Below are 23,376 nucleotides of genomic sequence, written 5' to 3' on the forward strand. Positions count from 1 at the left end.
GGTGAAGAGGACTGGAGTCCCTCCAAAGAAGCAGAAGCCAGACTGCCTTTTCCTGTCCCTTTTCATTGCATTCAGGCTACAAGCCTGTTGGTTGGTGCCACCCACACCCAGGGTGGGTCTTCCCTTCCAGTGAGCCCATCGTCCTAAGCTAAACCAATCCTTTGGACATTCCTTATTCAAGCTGACACTATGGTTAACTACCACAACCCTCTAGAGAGCCTGTGCTATAAATTTTCCCCCTCGAGGTCAACCATGCCTCCATGGTCAAACGCAACCAGGCTTTTATTCAGTTCTTTTCTTTGCAGTACTAGGGATTAAACTCGGGGCCTTTGAACTGAATAACATCCCATCTTTTTTATTTTTTATCTTGAGACAGGGTCTCACTAAGTGACTGTTTCCCAGGCTAGGCTTGAATTTGCAGTCCTCCTGCCTCAGTCTCGCAGAGTGCTGGGATTACTTAGTCCTGTCTGCACCTTTTGAGGCTCCAGCAGGGGCTCTGTAGGGGTGGGAAGGAAGCTTTCTTTTTGTCATCCAGCATCAGGATCACAGCCCACACTCCTGCAACAAGAGACGGGTGGCGAGAGAAATGCATGAAAATTTCACCGAAAGCTTTATGGGACATAAACTTTATGAATACCCAAAGACCCAAGGAAAACTATTTTTAGGCTTGGAGTTGATGAAGAATAAACGGTGTATAGAAATGTGATTGAAAGGAGGGATATGACCTAATGGGAATGAAAGAGGGAGGGAGCCCAGAGAGTTCTCAGCTCAGATTCTTCTTGGTCTCTTGTGCAACATTCCTTCTTCTCAAGCATGGAGGGGGCCCCTTCTAGAATGAAGGCTATGTGACCTGCCCTCAGATAAGATAGTTCAAGGGCTGTAGCTCAGTGGCATAAGTGCCCACCTGGCAGGTGCAAGGTCCTGAGTTCATTCCCCAGTACAAAAACAAACAAACAAACAAACACCAGCTAAGGCAGTTCAGAGTCTTCCCTTATGACCAGCCCTGCACAGAGCTGGGCGAAGGTTAGAGTAATACTTCTAGGTTTCGTGGCTGGTGTTGGGGCAGGGCGCTAGTTTCTACGACGCCCCACGGGAAAGAGGACAGGAGACAGGAGAGCAGGAGAAAGTCACAGAGATGGTCTTTGCTTCTTGGGCTGCTTCTGGTCTCTTTCAAAGCATTCAGCCTGCCAAATTGCCATATTTTAGAGAATTACGTTATGAACCACAACACTTCTTTCCGAACGCCTCGCTTTCTGTTTTGTGACTATGTAAAAATGATACATTCCGCACTGGAACCATTCAATCATTCATGAATGTGTTTCTGCATGATTGGTTTCATATATTAAATGCATAGGATGCACAACCCACCAGGGGGCGCTCTCACTTTATTTATTAAGTGGACCATTGCTCCATCGTTCAGCCTGTTTGTGTAAGGAAAGCATTCTTTACCAATGTAGGGATAAAGAGACTGAGGTATCAGGAAGGCAAGGCTGGATTAAAGCTAGAAGGTACGTAAACGGCGTATGGAAGATTGCACACGTGCTTTCTCCCACGGACCTCCAGAAGTCCTCCTGGGAGAGGGAACAGCCCTGTGCTGTGGCTTCCTTCAGGTGAGAAAGTGATTCACCAGGTGAGATAGTGCACACCCTTGCAATCCCGGCTGGTTGAGAGACTGAGGCAGAGGATCACAAAGTCAAAGCTAACTTGGGCAACTTAGCAAGACCTTGTCTCAAGAAGGGCAGGAACGTAGAAGCTCGGTTTAGTCCAGTACGGAAGCGGCGGGAGGGGATTAGTAGATTACCCTGATCTGTTCTTGCAGCTCCCAGCCCTGAGCGCCACCTGCACGAGCCTCCCAGGATACGGACTATACCAGCCAGGAGCCGTGAGTGTGGGCCAGCAGCCAGGTGGCTGGATCTGCCTGCCAACTCTCCACTTTTCTATCGACAACGTCTCCCTATCTTTGCAGAGGCTCTCCCCACTCCCACCCCTTGGCAATGGAATGCCACCAATCCCAGCCTGCCTGTCGCAGCCCTGCCGAATGGAATTCAAAAATTTGCAGTGTAAGTCTCAGCCTTTGTAGGATAACTGGGCTGCCCAGCCCAAAATAGCCGGGAAGGCGGGACGTGACGGCCATCATGGGAAACAATCACGTTGCCTACCACTAATGACATGCTGTGCTTATCGGGAACTCAGTGTCCGCCAGACTGAAACTGAGGTCACATAGCTTTTTCCAGTCATAAAGAAACAGACAGCAAGCAGTGGTGATGTGCCTGGGTAGGAGGAAGAATTGCCAAATAGGAGAGGTCACGCAGTGTACTGCCTCTTGCACCAGGGGTTCCAGGGAATGTTTATCTGTGAGTTTGCAGGGCCTCATCCCAGAAACTGCCCCGGATGGGGAAATGGAGCCACCAGGGAATATCCAGGAAATGGGGGTAGCGGGTAACACAGACACCTTTGGTTAGTGTGAGCTCCTAGGAAGGTTTAGGGTGGGCTTGGCTTCCAGCCTATTTAAGACTTTGGAGGTGGGAGCTTTTGTGATTCTGGCTGGCTTTGACTCCTAAGCCATCATCCCAGGGCTCATGACATCTGTCCCAGGCCCTGCTGCTGGTTGTGGTTTTGGTCTGTCACCATGTTGTTTGCTGAGATTCCTGCCTGCCCTTCACTCCCAGGAAAGGTGTTGGGTGAACCAAGAGTGTTCCAGTTGTGGTAGTTTGGGGCGCTTACATCAGGATGGAAGAAGGCAAGCCTGCAGGAGCATCCTCTGCTTGCCAAATTTTCCATCTTTCCTACTCACAATGTGAAAGCAGAAATGAAGCTGATGACAAAGGGCATTAGGAACCTGGCAAGCTCTTTGGTTTGGTGACATGTTTTATTTCCTTTTATTGAATACAGACTTGCACTCTTTGGGAGCTGGCCTTGGGATATTCACCCATTTGCCTGTTGGCCTGGACAGGACTGTGTTGGTGCCACCTGAGAGTCGACCTCAATTCTGTTTCTTAGAATTTCCCATATCTCTGAGTCTTCTGCCTTGAACAAATGTCTTGGGAAGTCCCGGGCTCTCTTGGTCTCATTTAATATCACAATGCCCCCTCCCATTTCTTCATTATGGAAAATGAGTCATCTCCTTGCTAATCTCTTGGGAGATGTGGGGGTTTAACTAAGAGGAGGGAAGGAAAAAAATTACACTCACAGTGATGATAGTTATCGTGAACATTTTAGTATTTGGTATCTGCCCCACAAACATTTATTAATTGTGAAAATATATACAGGTTCACAATCCTTTATCCCAAATTCCCAAAATATAGAAAGTTCTGAAAACTTGGTTTTCCACTTAACTTGGCGTGAATAAATTTGATAGAACAAGGTGACTTGAACTGTTGTGAGATCACGAATAGCCTTCATTTCTCCTGCCACAAAATAGCCAAGGGTCTGGGCCTGGGGGAGCCTGCAGTCCACTCCAGTAAGATGCTCACTGTGACATTTGCATCTTATACATGTGTCCTGGGTGGTTTCAGATAAGACACTCTGAACCTATCTCTGGATGGAGATGCTGCCCTGACAGCACCTCCAGGATGGGTCAGGGGAAGACAGCATCAAGCCAGCATCAGCCTCCTGTTAGAAGGAGACATCGCTCAGGGTGTGTCTTGGGATTATAGCAAAGACAGTAGTCTTCCAGCTCTTCAGTATCAAAGCCATCTTGGATGGGGAAAGGGAGAGGAATCTTTCTCCTTGCACATCTTTTCTTCCTTTGAGCTTTTTGCCCAGCTGTGTGAATTTTAGAGTTGGTCTGGCTCCTCAATGACCAGAAGGAACTTTCCCATTGCTTTCAGGGCGTTCCTTCCCACAAGAATCTCAGATCCTCCAGCATCTGGCAGCAGTCTCATAGCTGTCGCCTGCTTGGCTCTTCTGCCTTGCTGGCTGCCCCCCTGGTAGCCCTGCCACACAGGCTGTGAGGGCACAGAGTAGCTGGGGAAGTCAGTTCATGTGCTGGGCAGGAAATTTCCTCATGTTACAGGAATGAAGAAGCTCTTCACTGGGTTTCCCTGTGTCGATAAGCAGCCAAGGGTACAAGTTTTGCCAATCCTCAGGCGTTATGCTGAAGAACCTGAGCCTTCTCCAAGTCTGCTAGGGTTCCTAGAGGTCCCGTCTGCAATGGAGAAGAGGTTGTACAATCTCACCAAGCATCGTTAAGTGTCCCCTGAACACCAGGGGGATCAACAACATTTCTTCTCCTCCTAAGAGGTTGGCGCTTCAAATTGGGGTCCCTGGAGGGGGCCACGAAGCCTGCACAGGCTGCATCTTCTTCCCAGAGCCCTCCTCCTTCTCTAAATCTGCCCATCCTCACTTCTTCCCAGATGGTATTCTGTGCCCAGCCTGGGGGTGAGACATCGTGGCTGCTGGGCATCATGCCTACACATTCATCCTCCTCCCTCTTTGAGTCTCTTAGCCTCTCCAGATGCTGGTGTGGCCGAGGAGGGGACACCAAGATAAGGAATGACAAGCACAGGCTTTTTGTTTTTGTTTTTGGTCTTTTTCCTTTTTATCGGTACCAGGGATCGAACTCACGACTGTCTGCTTTCAAGGCAGGTGCTTATGTCGCTGAGCTAAACCCCCAGCCCCAGGCTTTTTGTTTTGTCCTGAACATCCCAAATCAGCATCTTTGTGGAGAGAGAGAGAGAGAGAGAAAGAGAGAGAGAGAGAGAAAGATCTTCAGTAGGACAATAAAACAAAACAAAACAAAAAATACAAATATGACATCCAATCCAGGAAGAGAAGGGCGGTGGAGGGAGTTGGGGAGCCAGGGGACCCCAGGTTGGAACTTTGCTGTGGTCAGAGCAGCTTAGTTCCTCTGTCCAGATCCTTTCTCTCCAGTGGTGTGATAAGACCCAGAGCAAATCACTCTGATTCCAAGTTTGGGGACACAGAAGAGAGGGATAGACGGTTCTGGAGAAGCCTGGGGCAGCGCTTGGCCTAGGAAGCAGCTCAGGGCTTTGTTCACAAGGGACATTTGTGTAAGTTGGTAAAACGGTTTCCATCTCAAGGAAGGGAGCAGTCTGATGCGGACAGAGCAGTCCCGCCCCCACTGGGGTGGGGGTGGGTGGGGCCCTAACCCCCTGGGCAGGGCTGCCCTCACCTTTGCAGTGTGGAAATGCTGACTCTGAGGGACTGGCATTTTCCCCAAACAGCAAAACATGTACACTGTCTAGCATTCTGTTGTAGAGTTCACGGGTTCCCCTAAACCTGGCCCAGTCCCTGGCCCCAGGTGGAGCCCCCATGGGACACGATGACTCGGGTATCTGTCACAGTTTGGACCTGGGGCTGTCTTCAGGCCATGCCTGAGTTCCTTGAAGCAGCTCATCCCCCTGACAGCAAGTAACTTGGAGCCTCACCTTCCTGGACGCCTGCTCTGTGTGGAGACCCTCATCCTGGGCTCCCAGCCACCTCCACGTTGTGATAGGGCCGGTTGACATACAGAAGAGGCCGCCCTCACCCCCAGCCCGGACTGGCTCCCCGGGCCAGCCGGGAACACGGAGGCCTGGCCAGCCACCAGCCAGCCGGGCACACACACAGTTAATCCTGGGAGGCTGCTGTTTGGATAAAATGCGCTGGGAGCGTTCTAGGCTCCTCAGCAGCTCACATCTGGCCGGGGTTTGCTCTTTACGTGTTTGTCCCGCTTTCTTCCTCTCTTCCTTTACTTTTGAGAAACCACGTTTCCGCTCCGGCCAAAGAGACCTTGGAGCCAGCCGGGGTGACCAAGGTGCTGGGACAGGGCTGCGGTCCTCGCACCCCGCCCCCGCCCCTTCCGAGCCCTCTTCCCGGGAGCGTTTTCCCTGCCTTGTTTCCTTGACAAGTCTGTAGAGGCTCCCCACCCCTCCGACCTGGTGGGGAGGAGGCCCGGCCGCCTGGAGATGGAGTAACGGGCTCTGGGGGAGCAGGGAGAAGACGAGACTGGTGCAGCTGGCTCGGCCCTGAAGGAGGTAGGTGACCAGCTGGCAGGACCTGGGAGGGACCCGCGCTGCCGGCTCCTCTCTGCACGGCCTCATTAGCAGAGCAGACTCGGCAGAGCGGGGTGAGAAGGGGTGTTTGGCGGTTGTGGCAGAGGGACAGGGAGGGCACAAGTTTTGGGGTGAGGCTTGGGTGTGCGTCACGGTTTGGTCCTGTGTGGAGCTGCCCAGAGTCACGGGAGGCGTCTGCCTCTGCCTGGGGAGGAGGTGGACCTTTGGCAGATAGATGCTGTCAGGATGACTAGCTTCTCCTCACTGTTTTGTGGGATGTTTTATCTTGCTTCTCTGCTCCGGTGCTTCTTTGAGACTGAGAGGCTAAAGGACGGTGCCCAGGGCCACCTCTGTGTCAGGTAGAGACCCTCCCCAGGATCCCTTGGGCCACTTGGGGAGTAGCAAGCAGCTTTGCCTTGGGCTCCCTGGGGTCGGCTTGGGCTTCTGCACTGTACAGGATGTGTGGACTGGGCCCCTCATCTGACAGCCTTGGTGTTCTTGGCAGGCACCCAGCTTGGGTAGGGAAAATTAAATGTCCCTTCCCTGGGGACCCTTCTGGGAGGAGAAGCTAGAATGAGAGGGACCCCTGTCTGCAGCTGCAGTCACTGAGCTGCCTCCCAGCTCTCCAGGCACCTCCACCGGTAGGGATGCTCCCACCTGTTGGATCCTGGGGTCTGCCTGGCTGCTCCCAGCCCCTAGAGCTCTGCTCCTCTGTGGGTCTTCCAAGGGCGTTAGGTGCCTGCACTGTCCTGACCTGTCTTGGCTGGGAAGAGTTGGAGGGAGCTTCCTTGCTGTGATTCCTTTCTTCCTCTTCCACCTCGCTCAGTTTCTAGGAATGGAGGCCACAGGGCATGCTTTTCCAAACTTTGGAAATGAGAAATGGCTTGAGAAACAACTTCCAGGATCCCCAAGGGGTGTGTGACGTCCTTAGAGATTGCTCAGCTCTGCTTTTTATAGTGCAGAAAGTACACACTCCTGGCAGGCGGTGCAGCCCATGTGCAAAGTCACAAATACATACAGTTGACTACATTGCGTGCTGCATGGAGGGAAGGGCCTTCTCCAAAAGCGTCACTGCTGGGTGGGGGGAAGCAGGAGGTGGACACAGAGGGTGGAGTACAAGGGGGTGCTCACACCCCTTTTCAGGCCTTGAGAGCCAAGTTGACCAGCATCAGCAGTCTGAAGAAGAAGAACGGCAAGTCATGGATTTGTTGATTGTCAACAACTCTTAAGGGAACGCATGGCTTCAAAGGTCACAGAACAAATACGTGGAAGGAGCCCAGGCCTTAGCCCATGTCTCCATCCCTTGAGACTGCGCTTGGAACACTCCACCCAGCGGGGGACACTGAGCATAGCACTCCAAGCTGAGGCTGGAACCTGAGCCTTTTCAGTGTCCCCTACTCAGCTGCCATCAGAGAAAGCTACAGGCAGGAAGAAACTCGGGGCTGCTTCCCAGGGACACTCCTCTCCTCTTGCCATCTTGAGTTCCTGCGATGCCAAGGACGTGTTTCCAGGGAACAGAAGTTCAGGGAGACAGAAACAGAACCCAGGAAGCCTTGGGTGGCCCCAGGACGCCACAACCCAGCCAGCCAGGGAAGCTCCCGAGGAAGTGCCTGCTGTCACCAGGAAGGCACGGGCAGCTCCCTCCTCATTCCTGGGGCATCACCTCCCTATTCGGGCAACCAGCAAGGCATTAATGTTTTTAGAACATGCTCCTCTGTGTTGTTCTCCTTGGTGCCTCTCCCCCAGCTGTAATTAGCATGACTCATAAACCAAATATTCTGGCATTGAACATCAGCCATCAAAACAAAGATGAAAGCATTTCGTAGAAACTGTAGTGCCTCAGGGTGTCCTTAGTGGACACCAGCTTCCCATTTGCTCCTTGCCCTTTGAGGTCGGGCCCTTTTGTGAGTCCCACTTCCTGGGGCTGGGGGTGGCCGCAGCTCCAGGGCTCTGGGCAGGGTGGGGGTGATAGCTAGGCTGGAAGGGCAGGAAGGAGGGACGCTCATTTGGAATCCTTGGCTCCTGATTGCCCAAGGCCGACTCTTCCTGGCAACCCACCCTCCCAGGAGAGGGAGAAACCGCCTTCACTGGGGAGGCAGCTTTGGCTGCCTTGAGAGGCCTGGAGACTCCCCCCCCCCGGGGGGGGGGAACAGCACCCCAAAGCTCTTCATTGGGTCGGCTTAGCTTCTCCTGGGTGAGCAGTTAGTGTTTCCTGTTTTATCTGCCGCTATCTGCTTTGTCCTAATATCAAGGGACAGAAGCTGCTACCTGAAGGACCCTCCTGCTGAGTGAGCAGTGTTCCACCCAACTCGCAGAGCACAGTGCAGGAGGCTCATCCAGCCCCACTCCTGTCTCCCTCCACATTCTCTCAGGGCATCCCAGCAGGCCAGCCTCACTTTCTCCGCTTCTTGGGGCCCTGCTGAGTCCAGCTTGGTTCCTGACCTGGCACAGCCTGTCCTGAGTTTTACCACAACATGAAATTGTGCAGGATCCAGGTTCTTTCGTCCTCTGCAAGCCCCACAGTGAGGTGCTGAATCCCTGCGTCCCTCGGGGAGAACAGGGCTGAAAGCAAGACCAAGGCCTCAGGGTCCTAGTCAAGGTGCACTTGTGTGACACAGTTGCGGAGTGCCTTTGGTTTGCAGCTGCACTCCCACAGGCTGCTCCATCCTGCCCATACCTGATTTCCAGAACTGGGTGTGAGCAGGGACACTAAAGAGGTCCTTACCTGTCCATGGTGGCAGTCCCTTGTCTTGCCTCTGAGGCCTGTGTGGGCCCACGGGCCCCTCCTGGGGCACCCCACCCTGCACAGGATGGCTATTGGAAAAGTCTTCACAGGATGTCAGCTCCCCATTTGTGTCTTGCCTATGGGCTGGTTGGACCCCAGTGTCTGACCATCTTCCTGCTCCTGTAAAAACAAGCTAGAGATGAGAAAGGCAGCAGGAGCCCACGAGAGGGCAGGAAAGAAGCAACCATGTGGTGCGGCCCGGGGAAGCCAGGTCCTCAGTGCCCGGGGCTGGGTCAGACGTGCTTCCGGACACACTAGAAAGTCCTGCCACCCAGCAAGACATCTGGTTTCCAGCTGCTCTCTTACCTGGGGACCAGAAGGAAGAGGACCTTGCCTGGAGAAGCTGCCAGTCCAGGCCTGGGTGGATCCAGGCAGGTGCAGGGCAGAAGTCAGGCTGGGTCTATAACTTTGTCATGCAAGTTTCTGGGGCCTCAGAGCTGGGAGGCAGGGGAGGTGGGTTCTGGAGTGACATGGGAAGATCTGGGTGGGTTTGGCATTCAGCCCTGCCCTCCCAGCTCCCATGAGCTTCTCTGTGAGACTTGATTGGTGGAATGTTCTGCTTTGGGGCAACTCAGCACAGTGGCTGCTGAGCCAGGGTAGCTGCTGGGGAGCTGGGCGAGACCATGGCTGAGGCCTGCCCCATGCTTCCTCCTTCTGCTCCGTCCTGTGCGGGCTTCTCTGGAGGCCCCACCATGACTGACCCCAGAAAACCCCTAAGGAACCATCAGACACAGCACACAAGCTCCTGTCCTGCCAGCACTGATTCCTCAGCCATTTCCTTCCTGCCAGCGGACATGGCTCGGATCCCTTTGCAGCCCACCAGTGGGGTTGGGGGCCTTTCGGGGCAGGAACGGGCTTACAGAGGCACCTTCTCCTTCTTCAGAGCACCCCAGTGTGCTGTGCTCTCTTGACCTTGCGAAAGCAAGACCCTAAAAATACACATCCCAGGGGCACATGACCACGCTCCTTGTGTTTGGGGGGGGGGGCTGGGGGTTGGCTGCTCTTGGGGAGTCTGCTTGAATTCAAAGGAACTGAATTCCAGTAGCGGGCGTTACAGAGAAGATGGTGAGTGTTCCCCAAGCATCCTGGGGTGCTCAGTGATATTCTGATGAGTGAGGGGGTGCAAAAGTTTGACTGGTGGGTGTTTCCATCCAAGCTGAGGGCAGCTGCTGCTGTCCCAGCTGTGATGAGCAAGCTGACATGGTGGGAGCCCCAAACCCAAGCTTCGCACACATGCAGGAGCGGTCACTGCAGAAGCACAGGGCTGCATTTTCTTACCCTGTGTCCTGAGGACCCAGCCCAGTGGCCGCTATGAGAAGGCATTCAGTGAACACTGGTGAACAGATGAGTGGAAGAAAGTGAGGCTTTACCCCGGTTCCGTCTCTGTCCCACATGGTCCCTCGGAACTGTAAATGTGTCTCAGTATCATCAGCATCCTTTGCGCCCTTGTCATCTGCTTTCCTGTGTAGAGTCAAATTCCAAATTTTCTGTGTAGAGTCAAATAAAATGCTCCCTGAGTCCCCAGGGTGGAACTTGTCATTTTTCTAAGTGGAAAATAATGTGGACTTTATGCAAAAAAATGGGATTGTTATAGGAGATTTAAAAGAAAAGAAGCCAAAATAAAATGTCAAACAGCCGCGTTTTCACCACCTCTGGAGAAGCATTGTGAGCAGCCAGGTGCGAGGCCTTGGGACTTGGAGGTTGCCCGGGTGTGGCACGTGTGTTAGCGGTGTGTATGAGCTTTCTGCCCGAGTTTTCACTTATTGGTATGAGTGTCTTTGCATGCCAATAAATAGTTACTCCTGTATAGAGGCTGCTGATTGGTGCTTGCGGCTGCTGGCTGAGTCTGTCCCCACCCCTTCCTTTCTTCTTCTTCCCCTTCTTCTTTCTCCTTCTTCTTCTCCTTCTCCTCCTCCTTCTCCTCTTCCTTCTTCTCCTCCTCTTCTTCCTCCTGCTCCCTCTTCTTTTTGTCTTTTTCCATTAAACCCAGGTCCTTCACTCTGAGACATACCCCAGCCTTTCATTTTTTATTTTGAGACAGGGTCTTGCTAAGTCTCTAAATTGCCCAGGCTGGCCTTGAACTTGCAGTTCCTCTGCCTCAGTTTCCTAGAGTGCTGGAGTTACAGGTGTGCGCCACCACACCCTGCTTCTTTCTTTCTTTAAATGTGTTTCTACCAAGGGGATGTTTCCATCTGCACTCCTTCCTCCTGCTGCGTTTGCCTCTAATCAGCCACCTTGGGTTTTCCTTTTTCCCATTATACTGTAATTGATCTAATCCGACTGTCTGCCTGTGCAGTTAAGTGGTTTGTAACCTTGGCCAGCAGAGCCGTGGGATCAAACCATCTTGAGAAAGCTGGGAACTTGCTGAGTGTGGGGTAGAGGAGCTTAGGGAAAGGCTGCCCAGGATCCAGCCTCCTGGTGATAGTGGGCTTCCCTGCATCCTTGCATTGCAGACAGATTTGAACACTAAGGTTTCGAGTGCGTCCCCTTTGGATGATGGTTGTGCTACTTGGGGTTGACCGAAAGATGAGGGTTGAGTTCCAGATGCCCTGCAAGTGAAACACCAGATGCTGGCGGGGCCTGGGCAGTGAGAGGTGGCAGGGATCTGCATTTTTTAAAGCTGCCTTTGGGAAGTTGTGGCAAAGACAGATGAGAAGCAGGGAAGAGCTGGGAAAGGTGTGGTACTGGAGGTCAAGGGGCAGAAAGGGGATCTTCAGGAGGTTTATAATGGGCTAGACATGGCAGGGACCGAAGGGGAGGGGTCTCAGGGGCTCCTAGACGTCCAGTGTAGGGCCCTAGCCCCTTTGAGTGACCCTGTTGCTGTTTTTTTTCTTTTTAACCAAGATGCCTGCCCTGGGAGGAGAGAGGATGGAGGGCAAGAGAGAAGATGAGTTAAGTCACGGTGCAGGGTTGTTACAGCAGGGCAGGGAAGAGTTGTCCTGCAGACAGCTGGAGACGAGCCCAGACGGAACATTCAGCCGTGGTGGAAATGTCTCATCAGCCTGATGTCAGCCACTGGCCACTTAAGCGCCGAGATGGTGGCTCCTGTGGCTGAGAACTGAATGCTTTATTCTGCTTAGTCTTAACTAATTGAAACAGCTCCATGTGGCTGGAGTGTTGGAGAGCTCAGGCCTGGGCTCGGTGCCACTTGGGTGGGGATGAGAGTAGGGCGCTGTCTGTGGAAGGCGTGGTGTGGGTTAAGACAGGCAGAAAGAGGGTTCCGAGCAAGAGGAGCTGGGAGCTGAGGACGAACCCCTGGAAGCCGCTGTCTTTAGAGATCCAGAAGGGTGAACTCCAGCCTGGGCTGGGAGGGTGTCTGCAGGCAGCTGTTTCAAAACTCTCGACACGAGAGCCCAGAAGAGAGCTTGATACTGGTAGAGCAGATGGGCAGGAGCCTGGGCGCAGGGCTGGTGGATGCTAAGCTGATTGTCTTTCTGACTGGGAGCCAGTAGCTTTGGGCCAGCCTCTATCTTCTGCTGGCTTCCTCAAGGGGCGCCTATAAAATGTCTAGGGATGGCCGTGCCCCAGTGAAGCAAACAGACAAGGGCGCTTTTGCTGCTTAGAAAGGGGCTGGGTGCCCGGGGCCCCCGGTCTCAGAATTCCCAGGTTCTTTTCTCCCAGGGGTGGCACCATTGCTGGTGCCTGGGAAGTGGGCAGTGTGCCAGGCCACCTGCAGAGTGGGATCCTGGCACGGGCTGCCAGGGCCTCTTTTCTCTCACACGGTTCCCAAATGCAGGGCCAGCCTGCCGCCTGAGGCTTTCCAGCTGGGAGGTGATCTGAGGACAGCCGCTCCACTCAAGGAAATCTTTGTTCCCCCTGGGCTGCCATCATAGCTCAGAGGCCAGGCTGGCCAGGTGCCCCCAAAGCCTGTCGCCTGGCAGCCCTTGTGGCATTCCATTTGCAGGGCCTGGGCACAAGCTTAGACTGAGTCCTGCTCTCTGCTCCAGGTGCATCTGCTTGGCCAAGGTGTGGTGGCCACTGAGAGGAGGGAGATGATTTAAAACAGCAGAATTCTCGGTCTCTCCTCTCCTCACCATTTCTCCTTGAAGCAGACCCGATTCCAATGCAGGGAGAAGAAAGCTCTGCTCATGTTCTAGCAAGTCACCCTGGAAGAACCTGCCTTCTGCATCCCCGGACTCACTTGGGTTTGGAGGTAACCACATAAAACTTAAAAAAAAAAATTAAACTCTTCTTTTCCAATGCAGGGAGGGGCCTCAGTGAGGGAGCAAAGCATAATTCTGAGCAAGGACTCTCACACCTGCCCAAGAGGCTCAGTCATCTCCAGCTGGCCAGCGCTCCTTCCACAAGGGGTTTCACCCTCCCCACTGTGAGGACTGAGGGAGAGAGTCCTAGGCCAGCGAGGACAGCCCAGTCAGAGAGGGGGTCTTGTGGAAGAGCTCGAGGGCCACATGTCAGCCAGAAGTCCCTCTGCCTCCCTCTTGCCTGATGAGAGTGGAGTCTGGGAAGCAAAGAATTCATGGGAACAAAGGCTTCCAGGAGAAGCAAAGGGCTGAGCGCATGCGTCCCATGTCAGGACATCCTGATGGTCACCAGGGTCAGAGGAACACTTTTTCCTTCCTGGCACCCCAGGATCTACAACCTATTCAGTCACTGGAGAGGTCTGGGTAGCTCAGAGAACCCCACCAGGCATCATGGCAGTGAGTGAGCAGACTCAGGCTCCCACAGTGAGGCAGAGGGGTTTCAGAGGCAGAGGTGGGCAGGCAGGTGTGCAAAGGGGTGGACACGGGCCCGAGTCAGCGGTGCTGTATGGAAACTAGGATGGGTCCAACCCAAGCTAAATGACATTTGTGCTCTGCAAGCCATAAAGTGGGTTTTGTAAAGTCCTGCTCTTTGGCAAGCTTCCTCGTGAGGTGTATGTAAAACTTTGGGGGTGGTGTCCAGGCCTTAGAGGAAGCCAGTAAAGATATTTGCTTTGGTGGCTGAGGTCTGGGAGATGGCCAGAGCCCCTGGGACGCATCCGGTGCAGGCCAGGGTAGGAAGGAGAGGCGACAGTTAGGAGCTGTCTCGGAAGGCTGGAGGCAGATTAGATGTGCCGGATGTAGGAGAGGAAGGCATCTGAATGACTCCCAGATTTCTGGCCTGCTGTGGCTTCATAGCTCCTGCTCCTTCCCCCCTCTGACTTCATTTTAATCCAGAACAGAGTTGTCCAAGAGAGGTTGCAGCAGTAAATAAAGTGTTCCGATTTATGCTTCCAATATGGTAGCCATGTGCTGCTGTCGAGGGCTGGTAAAAATGCCTCATGCAATTCGGGACTTCAAGTTAGAATTTTTAAAGAAAATTTTTGTGTGAGGTGGGAATGGAACCCAGGTCCTCACGGTAGGCAAGTGCTGTCTCCCTGAGCTACACCCCAAGTCCACTCTGCACCCCAAGACCTATCTCTGGCCATGCTGCCCTGAGCTGTACCGGGGTGCATTTGGTTCCCTCTCTGGGTTGCAGTGTTCCTGAGGTCAGGGAGTGTAGTTAACTCAGGGCTGAATCACTTCCTTTCCAACTCTTGCTCAAGCCGCGCAGATCAGGATGGGTCCAGGGTTAACTTGTGTGCCAGCGCAGAGGGCAGCTCAGACTTGCCTTCAGTCTCCTTTCAATTCAGGGAGATTATAGGCTTCTGGCCTCTCAGAACAACCACTTATCCCATGAGGATTAAAGAAAGAAAGTCTTTACAGAAGCCTTTGTCAAATGGCCTTGGGCTGGGTGTGGCACTGAGGCAAAACCCGAGCAGGAGGTCCCTGTGCTCTAGGAGTCTATGTCAGCATGCCAGGGTGGCCATGGGCACGTGGGCTGGTTTTAAACACGTGTAAGGACCTTGGGACTTGTGGGTGAATATTGTCTCAAAAGGACTCACCACATGTCTGTAGGAGGCATCTGAACAGATAAAAGCTAGCTGCTCAGAAGTGCCCTCAGACTTTCCGCCCTCGCCACGTCCCAGGAAATGCTGTGTTCCTCCTCCTCCTGTAAACAGGGCTTCTTTCTTGTTGAGGGGAGGTCAGGATGAAGGCAGATGGGATGGGGGTGCAGATGTGCTGCATTGCAGGTCCTGGGGGGCCTGGTGGGAAAAATTAGAGGACAGTTAGCGAGAAATGGGGCTTATGTTCAGAGGGTGAGGGAAAGGCAACCCTGAGTCACGCTGGGATGGTCTCTGGCTGTTCTGATTGCAGCATGGCCTGGGGATAGGACGTGTGGGTCTGGAGTAGGAGGGCGGCTGCCACTGGCCGGGCTGTCTGGCCTCCTCCCTGGCTTGGCTTCGCTGCAAACACGTTCCTCCAGATGGTTTCACTGGGCGAAGCTGCATCCTTTGTAGGGAGACTGTTTCGCTGGAAATCGCTAACGGTGGTTTGATGCCAGGTTGGACTAGCTTTTAGGCAACGGCATTGCCCCAAGGTCACTAAAATGTCATCACACTGACGTTGCTGTGGGATTTGGTAAAATGGTTCTCAATATCTTGTTGAAGAAGGAAGGACTGCAATCTGTGTTTGCTTTGGCTCCAAGCAGGAGGATGGCCCTCTGTCCGTCAGCCTAAGCTTCTGCCTGGCGGCAAGGCTGTCTACCCCCACCACACATTGTTAGCCTGCCTGCATCCTGGGCCTCATTGCTTATAAGTAAGGTGTAGAAGGTTCCATTTCCAGACCTGAGAGACACACCGCCAGGCCAAAGGATGGCTCCACTGGGAACACAGTGCTGCTTCTTAGCTAGAGACAATTTTGCTCCCTCAGGGATGGACATGGGACAGAGTCTGAATTTTTGATTGTCACACTCAGGGAGGTCTAATGGCATCTAGTGAGTAGATCCTGGAGCACTGCCTGCATCCTGCCAGGATCAGGATAGTTCCCAGATGTTTTGCCCCAAATGTTGGTGGTGCCATGGCCACGACGCCTGGGGTAGGGCAGTCCAACGGAGCTTTGTACTTCCTTTTGTTGTCACGCCCCAACTTTCTTAAATGTACATATATTATGTTAGGTTTTTATTATTATTATTATTTTTTGTCTTTTTCATTTTTGTCGGTACGGGGGATCGAACTCACGACCGCCTGCTTGCAAGGCAGGTGCTTATGCCGCTGAGCTAAACCCCCAGCCCCTATGTTAGATTTTTAAAAAGTTTAAAGAAAGGAAAACATTCACTGATGCAAGGTGAACATTAAAAGGAAAAAAGAGAGTAATTAAGTAAGCTGCTAAAGAAAAGCAGGAAATACAGAAACAGAGAAATACACAGATTTAGAGAATTCAGCTTGACAAGTATTTGTTGAGCACCTGCAAAGCCCGGGGTGCTTCAGGGTGCTTGTCTGATCCCATATATACACGCACACAGTTTCTTCAGCAAGTGGTAAAGGCAGCGTCAGAGACTCCGGGGGTGGTGCTCACTGGGAAGTCCCTGGTCCCTGACGCTTGGGGAGAATAGCTGGCTGGCTCCTGGAGGTGGGAGCCACCTGGAGGTGGGAGGTTGAGGTAGCTCTGTGTGCAACCATGCCAGCCTTCTTCTCTCGGCCTGCATGCTGAGGCTCCTCCCTGGCGGGCGTGGGGTCCCCGCAGGGAGAGATGCCAAAATCTCCCTGCAGCCAGGGGCGTCAGCTCATTTATGTGGAGAGCCAAGAATTCCGAGCCGTGGAAAAGTAAAGGGGGGCTCTTCAGCTTCCTCATGTGAGTAAGGGGCAGCATTTGTCTGGGTCCCAGGTTACGGACAAAGCAAAGTCCGTCTTGGGATTTTAATTTCTCTTCAATGCACCAGAGGAATGAAGGACAGGGTTTCTTAGCCCCTGGGCCTCAGTTTACCCACTGAGTAAGGACAGGGTTGAAGTAGGTGTCCTCTTGAATACTTCCAGGTGTCACACTTTATGTTTTGGTGACTAAGAGAGGCTTAGAATTGACCACAGTTCTCTGTCACCTGCCTGGAACAGCCAGACATGATGATTCACCAATCATCATCACTCAGGGCCTGAGGACCACCCGTCTGCCCGTTCACAGAGAAAGCAAGGGGCTGCTTGGATGATTTCAAGTCCAAGTGCTGCCTGCAGGAGGGCCTGAGACCTCCTCCCAGATAAGTCACCTCTTTCTAGAGGGACTCTGGATCGTGGAGAAGGAGGCTTCTGCCCCAGCCTTGTGCCCAAAGAACCATGGGAGAGGGGAACATGGCCTTTCCTAAATTAGCACGCCCCCTGGTGGCAGGAAGCACATTGCAGCCACTCTGCTACTCCCCACACCCCAGCCCAGCCCCAGCACTAGGGAAGAGAGGACCAGTGTGGCTTTGTCATAGATGGTGATGGGTCAAACTCATTTAGTTTTGCTCATTGGCCTGAGGGGGGTGGTCAGCAATCCTACTTGGGGCTCATACTCAGGGCTGATGGACTCTACTTAGGGAGGGCCTGGGTGGGCACTGACAGCACTGTGTTTGGTGGAACCTCGATGCCAGCCCAATGGCTATGCCTCTGGTGGTGGAGTGTGCATGGCCAGGTGAGTGTGTGTGTACAAGTGTATGCGTGTGTTGAAGAGCATGCATGTTTGCATATTTTCTAGTGTTGGGGACCAGATGACACCTTGGGTTCCTCAGCTGTGTCTTTTGGGGCTCCTTGCTAACCAGATGCTTCCCCACTGTCTTCCTTCTGTCAGGGCACAGTGAGAAGATGGGCTCCCGAGGACAGAGACTTGTGCTGGGATGCTGCTTGCTGTTGGCCTTTGCTTGGGGCCTAGTGCTGAGCCATGTCCCACGAGGACAGCGGGAACAGCAGGAGCAGGAGGGGACCCAGAAGCCGCCTCCCCTGATGGACCATGCTGAGAGGTGAGGGGCTGCGACAGTGCAGGCCAGGTCAGGGCTGGAGCTGGGGGACCGCTCTCCTTTTGGTTTCTGTATGCCTTGCCTGAATCACAGGCCAGAAATCCAGCCTCCTTCCAGTCCTAGAGGAGCGGGAGTCTGAAGGGTGCTGCAGCCTCTTCCTTGAATCAGGAGCAAAGCCAGCCCTGGCCACCCCATGCTTGTGCACACTCACTTAGAATGTGCACTAGGGTGCTAGGTTCCTCTGGGAGGCAGGAGGCAGGAATGATCAGCAGGGAGAGATGCTGGACCAAGAGCAGGTCACCATAACCCAGCATCAGCGAGGACCACACAGACAAGTGTCACCTTTCCTGAAAGATTATGAAGCACTTTGGACTGGCGCCTGCTTCAGCAGTGTACGGACTCCAGGTTTACTGGGGACATGTGAATATTCAGGGTCGCTCACTGCCTTAGTTCCTTTCTTTTTGCTGAGACAAGGCACCCAGACACCCCAAGTCAAAGGAGGAAGGTTTATTTACCTCACTGTTCCTGGTTGGATGGTTCTAAGACAGAGCAGCACATGGCAGCGGGTAGTGCAGAGAACAGTTCATGGCACCCACGAGCTAGCAAAGGCAGCAAGAGTCCTTGACAGCGTCTTTCTGCCTCTGACCTTATCTAGACTACCAGATGAGGGCAGGGCCAAGCCAGTCGTTGGACTGACTTAGTAATCACACACCCTTGACCCCAGCATCACACACTCTGGATTCACCATCTCTTGAAAAAGCCCTATGACCACATGAGGCTGGGGTGGGGTGGGGGTGGACAACTAGACACAAACTATAACACTCACCAAAGTCACCATCAAATTGGGAGGTCCCAGAGGCCATGCTGACTTCAGGTCTCTTTGCTGTTCTGAGCATTGGGCTGACTTTATGCGCCAGGTTTTAATTGCCAGGGTTTGGGGACAGGAACAGCATTCCTTTGTCCTTCTCCTTTTTCCATTCAACATAGTACCTGCTGTCAGTCATGCTGTCCTCTAGGCACTGGAGAACCGTGAGAATGACGGCCCCTGGGCTCTGGAAACCCCAATGCTGTGGAGAGGTCATGCACTGAGGCAGGCTGGGTAGGTGGGGTGTCCCACAATGTTGTGGAGCGCAGGGACAGAAGAGGGAGGGTGAGAGCCAGAGAGATCAAGCCTAATAGTGAACTGTGTCTTAAGGGAGGCTCCCAAGTGCAGAAGCAGCCAGCCCAGCTGCCAGGCTGAGGTGTGCAGAGGTTCAGCGACTGGCATGGGATGGGCTGGTGGTTTGAGGTGGTGGCAGCTGTGACTTTAGATAGGAAGCAGAGAGATAAGCCTATAGCAGCTGAGTCTAGCAGGGAAGAGTCTCACCGGGTTTCCTCCTGTAGGCAACAGGGAGTCACAGGAAGGTTTGCATTTGATGGTTTTCTAGAGGAAGGGTGAAGCGGAGTGTTAGAAAGGATGTGCTGCTACCTTAGAAGCGAATTCCAGGAGAGCAGCCCAGATGGCGAGGTCAGAGGTGATGAGGGGGCTGCAGCCAGCCAGGGGACTCGGGTCGGTGTTGAATGTGGCTGTGCCACCTGTGGGCACTGTGATAAGGCCGAGGGCCCTGTGCTGGGCGGGTGCTGGAATCCGTGATTGGAAGGAGAAGTTCCTGGGTGAAGGGACATGCACAGGATTTCAGTTTGGGGTGCAAGATGTCCGTGGCCCCTGATGAATCTCTGGCAGGAGGTGCGACAAGAAGTTTGTGGCTTAGGAGAGGTGGTGGCCCGAGTGTGCATGTTCGAGCTCTCCGGTGGCTGAGCTGAGGGTGTGCAAACCCACTGCTCGGATTGTCTGGGGGTTAAAAGTGGGAGCCTCGCTCGGCACTGGCCAGCTGAGATGTCATAGCTGGAGCGCCGGTGCGAGAGTAAGCGAGATCACCGTGTTATGCCCCGAGCTGCCGCGAGGTGGCATCATGAAGCTGTCGCCTTCCACCCTCTGTCCAGCCCCCAGTAGATGTCAGGCAGCAACGGCGTCTCCAGCTGCTGCCGCCCAAAGGCATCCTAAAGAGCAAGTTGAATACTCTCATTTACAAACGAGCCAGCTTAGGAGGTAATTTCCCAGAATTACAGGTATCTGATAGGGCATTGTGTTACATCATTGCAAGGCCACTGTCTGAGGGCGATTACAGCCCTCAAATTGTGGTGTTTGTGTTGATGTCACTCCCACTACTGTGGCTTCTGTTCTCCAAGGGCGGCAGGGGACTCACTCTGGAGTTTGGTTTGGGTCCCAGGATGTGTCTTGTGCCAATGCTAATGAGCGCCTTGAGCACGCAGGTGAGGGAAGGGGGGCATCCAGTGATCGAGGCACAGTTGGCAGAGGAAAGGGGTGTTCCTGCCCTGCGGGTTCAGGGCTTTTACTGGGTGCTTTATCCCCTCAGGGACGAAGACAAACACGAGAAGTACAGCACCAGCCTGGGTGAGGAGCTCCCGGCTTCCCAGTGCTTTCGTTGCTGTGACCCTGGGACCCCTGTGTACCAGGGGATCCCCGTGCCCCAGATCAACATCACAATCTTGAAAGGTCAGATGCCTGCAGAGAGGGAACACAGGGCACATCCTGGAGCTGCAGGCTGCTGGGAGGAAGGGAGTGGCAGAGTGTCAGGGTGGGGCTGCTCCCTGGGACAGGAGCTGAGCAGGGCTGTCGCCTAGGGGGAGAGGAGGAGATTCAGATTTGAGGCTCTGGTGGGGTTTCCAAGAGGAGCCTATGGGGCTGTGGGGCCCCCTGCTTGCAGGGTGGGTGGACTGCGGGTCTTGAGGTTTGGTGCCTCGGGGTGTTTTCTGATGCTTGCAGTCCCCAGCCTTGCACAGTCCCGTGGGAATGCTGACTACCTCATCTTTAGCTGAACCTCAGTATCTGAAGTCCATTTGCTTACTGAGCTTGGGGCTGGCCGTGGAGCCTCTTGCTTGTGGACAAACCCATATGCTCCTTCATTTTTGCCAGGACTTTCCAGAAGGGAAACCAAACCAAACCAAAACAAACAAAACGAAACTACTGTTTCTGGATGAAAATACCCTGACTATTTTGGGAATCAGATGACCTTGGCACCTGGGATGGGAGTCTCAGCGGTGGTGGCAGAAGTGAAGTGGGGTCAGGGCTGTGATGTCCAGTCAGGATGGTACCTGGGGCCAGAAACAGGAAGTCCAGGCACGGCCTGATCACCATGGTCCTCCCTGACCCCCTTGTCCTCCTGCCCCTTTTAGGTGAGAAGGGTGACCGAGGAGACCGCGGGCTTCAAGGGAAATACGGCAAGACAGGCTCTGTAGGTGCCCGGGGTCACATTGGACCCAAAGGGCAGAAGGGGTCCATGGGGGCCCCTGGGGACCGGTGCAAGAACTATTACGCAGCCTTCTCCGTGGGCCGGAAGAAGCCCCTTCATAGCAATGACTACTATCAGACCGTGGTCTTTGACACAGAGTTCGTGAACCTCTACGGCCACTTTAACATGTTCACGGGCAGATTCTACTGCTATGTGCCTGGCATCTACTTCTTCAGCCTCAATGTGCACACGTGGAACCAGAAGGAGACCTACCTGCACATCATGAGGAACGCGGAGGAGGTGGTGATCCTGTACGCCCAGGTGAGTGACCGCAGCATCATGCAGAGCCAGAGCCTGATGCTGGAGCTGCAGGAGCAGGACGAGGTGTGGGTGCGCCTGTTCAAGGGTGAGCGCGAGAATGCCATCTTCAGCGACGAGTTCGACACGTACATCACCTTCAGCGGTTACCTGGTCAAGCACGCCGCCGAGCCCTAGTGGTGCCACCGCTGCATGCCCAAGACTGCCGGTTTCTTCTCGCCCCCTGCCCACACCTGCATCCCGCAGACCCAGGGGTCCAGTGCCAGGCTGACCTCATCACCTTGTTCTCTAGTCAGGCTTCTTTGCCCTCTGCGTCCCCAGCTTTGGCATCAATGAGACACCGTTGGTGGGTCGGAAGTCAAGATGGCCTGTGGGCCCCGCTCTGGCCACCATGGTCAGCAGAGAATTGCCGGCAGATGAGCACAGGACAGGGGGACCTCGGGCTCCCCTGTGTGAACGCAGCTGTAAGTGACCTGGCCTTGCACTGTGCACAGCCTGGGTCTCCGCTCCCGCTCCTGGAAGTAATGAAGCAAATGCTAAGGTTCCAAAGGGGTGAAGTCAACCCTGGAGGGAAAATGTTGTTATCCTTGCTTCTCCAGTCCTTGGCTCTCTTAGGGAGCATGTTTTCATGGGAGGTCACCGGAGACACCACGGAAGAACAGATTTAAACATGGGTGCCAAAGGGGGAGCTGGGTTACCAGGGGTCCAGGAGACCACATGTGGCTTAATTATATTAGACCACGTATGAACCTTCTTGGGAGACAGCTGGACTGATGTCCCTATCTCACTGATGTCACTGTGACCTGAAGAGAGGACTTGGAGCCAGGACAATGAGAGTGCTGGAGCTTAGAGTGTCTGCTCCCCAGAGGGACAGACACACCCTCTGCCCTGGGCTGCAGATTGGCAGAAGCAGCCTGCATGCTTCAGCTTATGGACTGACAGTGGCTGGGGACCTCAGGGACCCCTAGGCCTGCAGATGGCTCTATGGGGAGCCAAGCTCCTGGTGCATCCAAACACCGTCCTGCTCCCCCAGACGAGCTTGGAGCCCTGGGTAGGATCTCCATGCCAGGAGCTCAGGCTTCAGCTTCCTGTTCCTCCTCCCTTTTGTGGACTGGCCACAAAAGCACCGTGGCCTCTGACTCTGTTTCTACCGACACACCTCACAGCACCTCAGTTGTGTCTCCTCCGGGCTCAGCATCTCCACTTCAGCTTCTTCACCAAACACCAGGGTCTTCACCCAGCCCTGCAGTCAGGAGAGGCTTTTTCTGGGCTCCAGGACAGTGCTGGAAAGTCCCCACCACACATCTTTCCCAGGCTCTTACTGGGGCAGTCCTGGGACCAGGACAAAAGAAGAAACAGATATCTGGCACTGGGCTTCCACTCTGTCTCTGAAGGGTAGATCGGCAGAAGAGGCAGGTGCTCCGAGGTGATTCCAGGTCTGCCTGGAGCAGCGTCCTGTTCCCTGATCTCCAGCAATGGCCAGATTTCCGGAATCTTACTGCACATTGGGGTTCAGGGTCCCAAGTTGCTCTGCCCACCAGCTCTGGCCCTTGGTCCTTGCCTCTCCAGTATGGCCCTTCCTCTCTGTTGTCCCGAGATCCTTGGTTTTGGCCCATGCTTCCTCCCTCTGGGGCTTGGCTGCTGGGTTGCAGGGTCCAAAGAGCCGCCCCTTGAAGACCCTCTGCTGGTCAGACTGTACAAGCCGTGTTTCTGCGCAATCATTGCTTGTGCCCCACACCGCTCTCTCCAGGAAACATTAAACTTGGAATCATGATTTGAGCATCCCGGCCTCTTCTGTCTGCTTATTGAGCTGAGTCTTCCTCCTTCTCCTCCCCACCCAGAGACCCACCTTGGGTCTCGGGACTCATGTGTCGTGGTGGGAGGCAGAGGTTGGCTCTCCTGAGTTGGAGTGCAACATCCTGGGAAGAGCTTCACCAAACACCAGGGTCTTCACCCAGCCCTGCAGTCAGGAGAGGCTTTTTCTGGGCTCCAGGACAGTGCTGGAAAGTCCCCACCACACGTCTTTTCCAGGCTCTTACTGGGTCAGTCCTGGGACCAGTCCTTGGCAGCAGGGCCCTGGCTGGGAGTACACCCTGGACAGCTGTCTGTGTGCCCTGCAGCTGCTATAACAAAGGAGCGCCACAATAGGGGCCCGGAGTTTAGCTCAGCAGCGTAAGTGTCTGCTTGGCAAACTCGAGGT

General features: G+C 54.0%; 1 protein-coding gene and 2 long non-coding RNA genes across 8 annotated transcripts; 2 read left to right on the forward strand and 1 right to left on the reverse strand.

Moving 5' to 3' along the window:
* Positions 1-301: 301 nt before the first annotated feature.
* LOC134474455 (uncharacterized) lies at positions 302-18,230 on the reverse strand. Of its 3 annotated transcripts, none has more exons than XR_010045347.1 (4): positions 18,081-18,229; positions 14,645-14,845; positions 8,722-8,901; positions 302-558 (listed from the first exon to the last, which is right to left on the reverse strand). It is a non-coding gene; the product is annotated as an uncharacterized LOC134474455 (long non-coding RNA). The 3 variants fall into 3 exon arrangements; XR_010045348.1 differs by lacking the exon at positions 302-558 and adding an exon at positions 3,214-4,658 and having other exon boundaries at positions 18,081-18,230; XR_010045346.1 differs by lacking the exon at positions 302-558 and adding an exon at positions 6,924-7,172 and having other exon boundaries at positions 18,081-18,228.
* Positions 1,445-3,081, forward strand: LOC134474456 (uncharacterized). Its single transcript, XR_010045349.1, has 4 exons — positions 1,445-1,610; positions 1,820-1,882; positions 1,967-2,060; positions 2,893-3,081. It is a non-coding gene; the product is annotated as an uncharacterized LOC134474456 (long non-coding RNA).
* Positions 5,588-22,958, forward strand: C1qtnf1 (C1q and TNF related 1). Of its 4 annotated transcripts, none has more exons than XM_013147122.3 (5): positions 5,588-5,978; positions 12,729-12,934; positions 17,400-17,568; positions 19,983-20,122; positions 20,803-22,958. In XM_013147122.3, exons 3-5 carry the CDS (start codon positions 17,414-17,416, stop codon positions 21,351-21,353), a joined length of 846 nt encoding a protein of 281 aa, XP_013002576.1. In that variant the 5' UTR covers positions 5,588-5,978; positions 12,729-12,934; positions 17,400-17,413; the 3' UTR covers positions 21,354-22,958. The 4 variants fall into 4 exon arrangements, with proteins under 4 accessions (XP_013002576.1, XP_003464832.1, XP_063098683.1 ...); XM_023562900.2 differs by lacking the exon at positions 5,588-5,978 and adding an exon at positions 12,021-12,155; XM_003464784.5 differs by lacking the exon at positions 12,729-12,934 and having other exon boundaries at positions 5,591-5,978.
* Positions 22,959-23,376: the final 418 nt, after the last annotated feature.

This window comes from Cavia porcellus, unplaced genomic scaffold (assembly GCF_034190915.1).
Source record: "Cavia porcellus strain 051 isolate PalLab524CR breed Dunkin Hartley unplaced genomic scaffold, mCavPor4.1 scaffold_32, whole genome shotgun sequence".
NCBI classification, from domain to species: domain Eukaryota; kingdom Metazoa; phylum Chordata; class Mammalia; order Rodentia; family Caviidae; genus Cavia; species Cavia porcellus.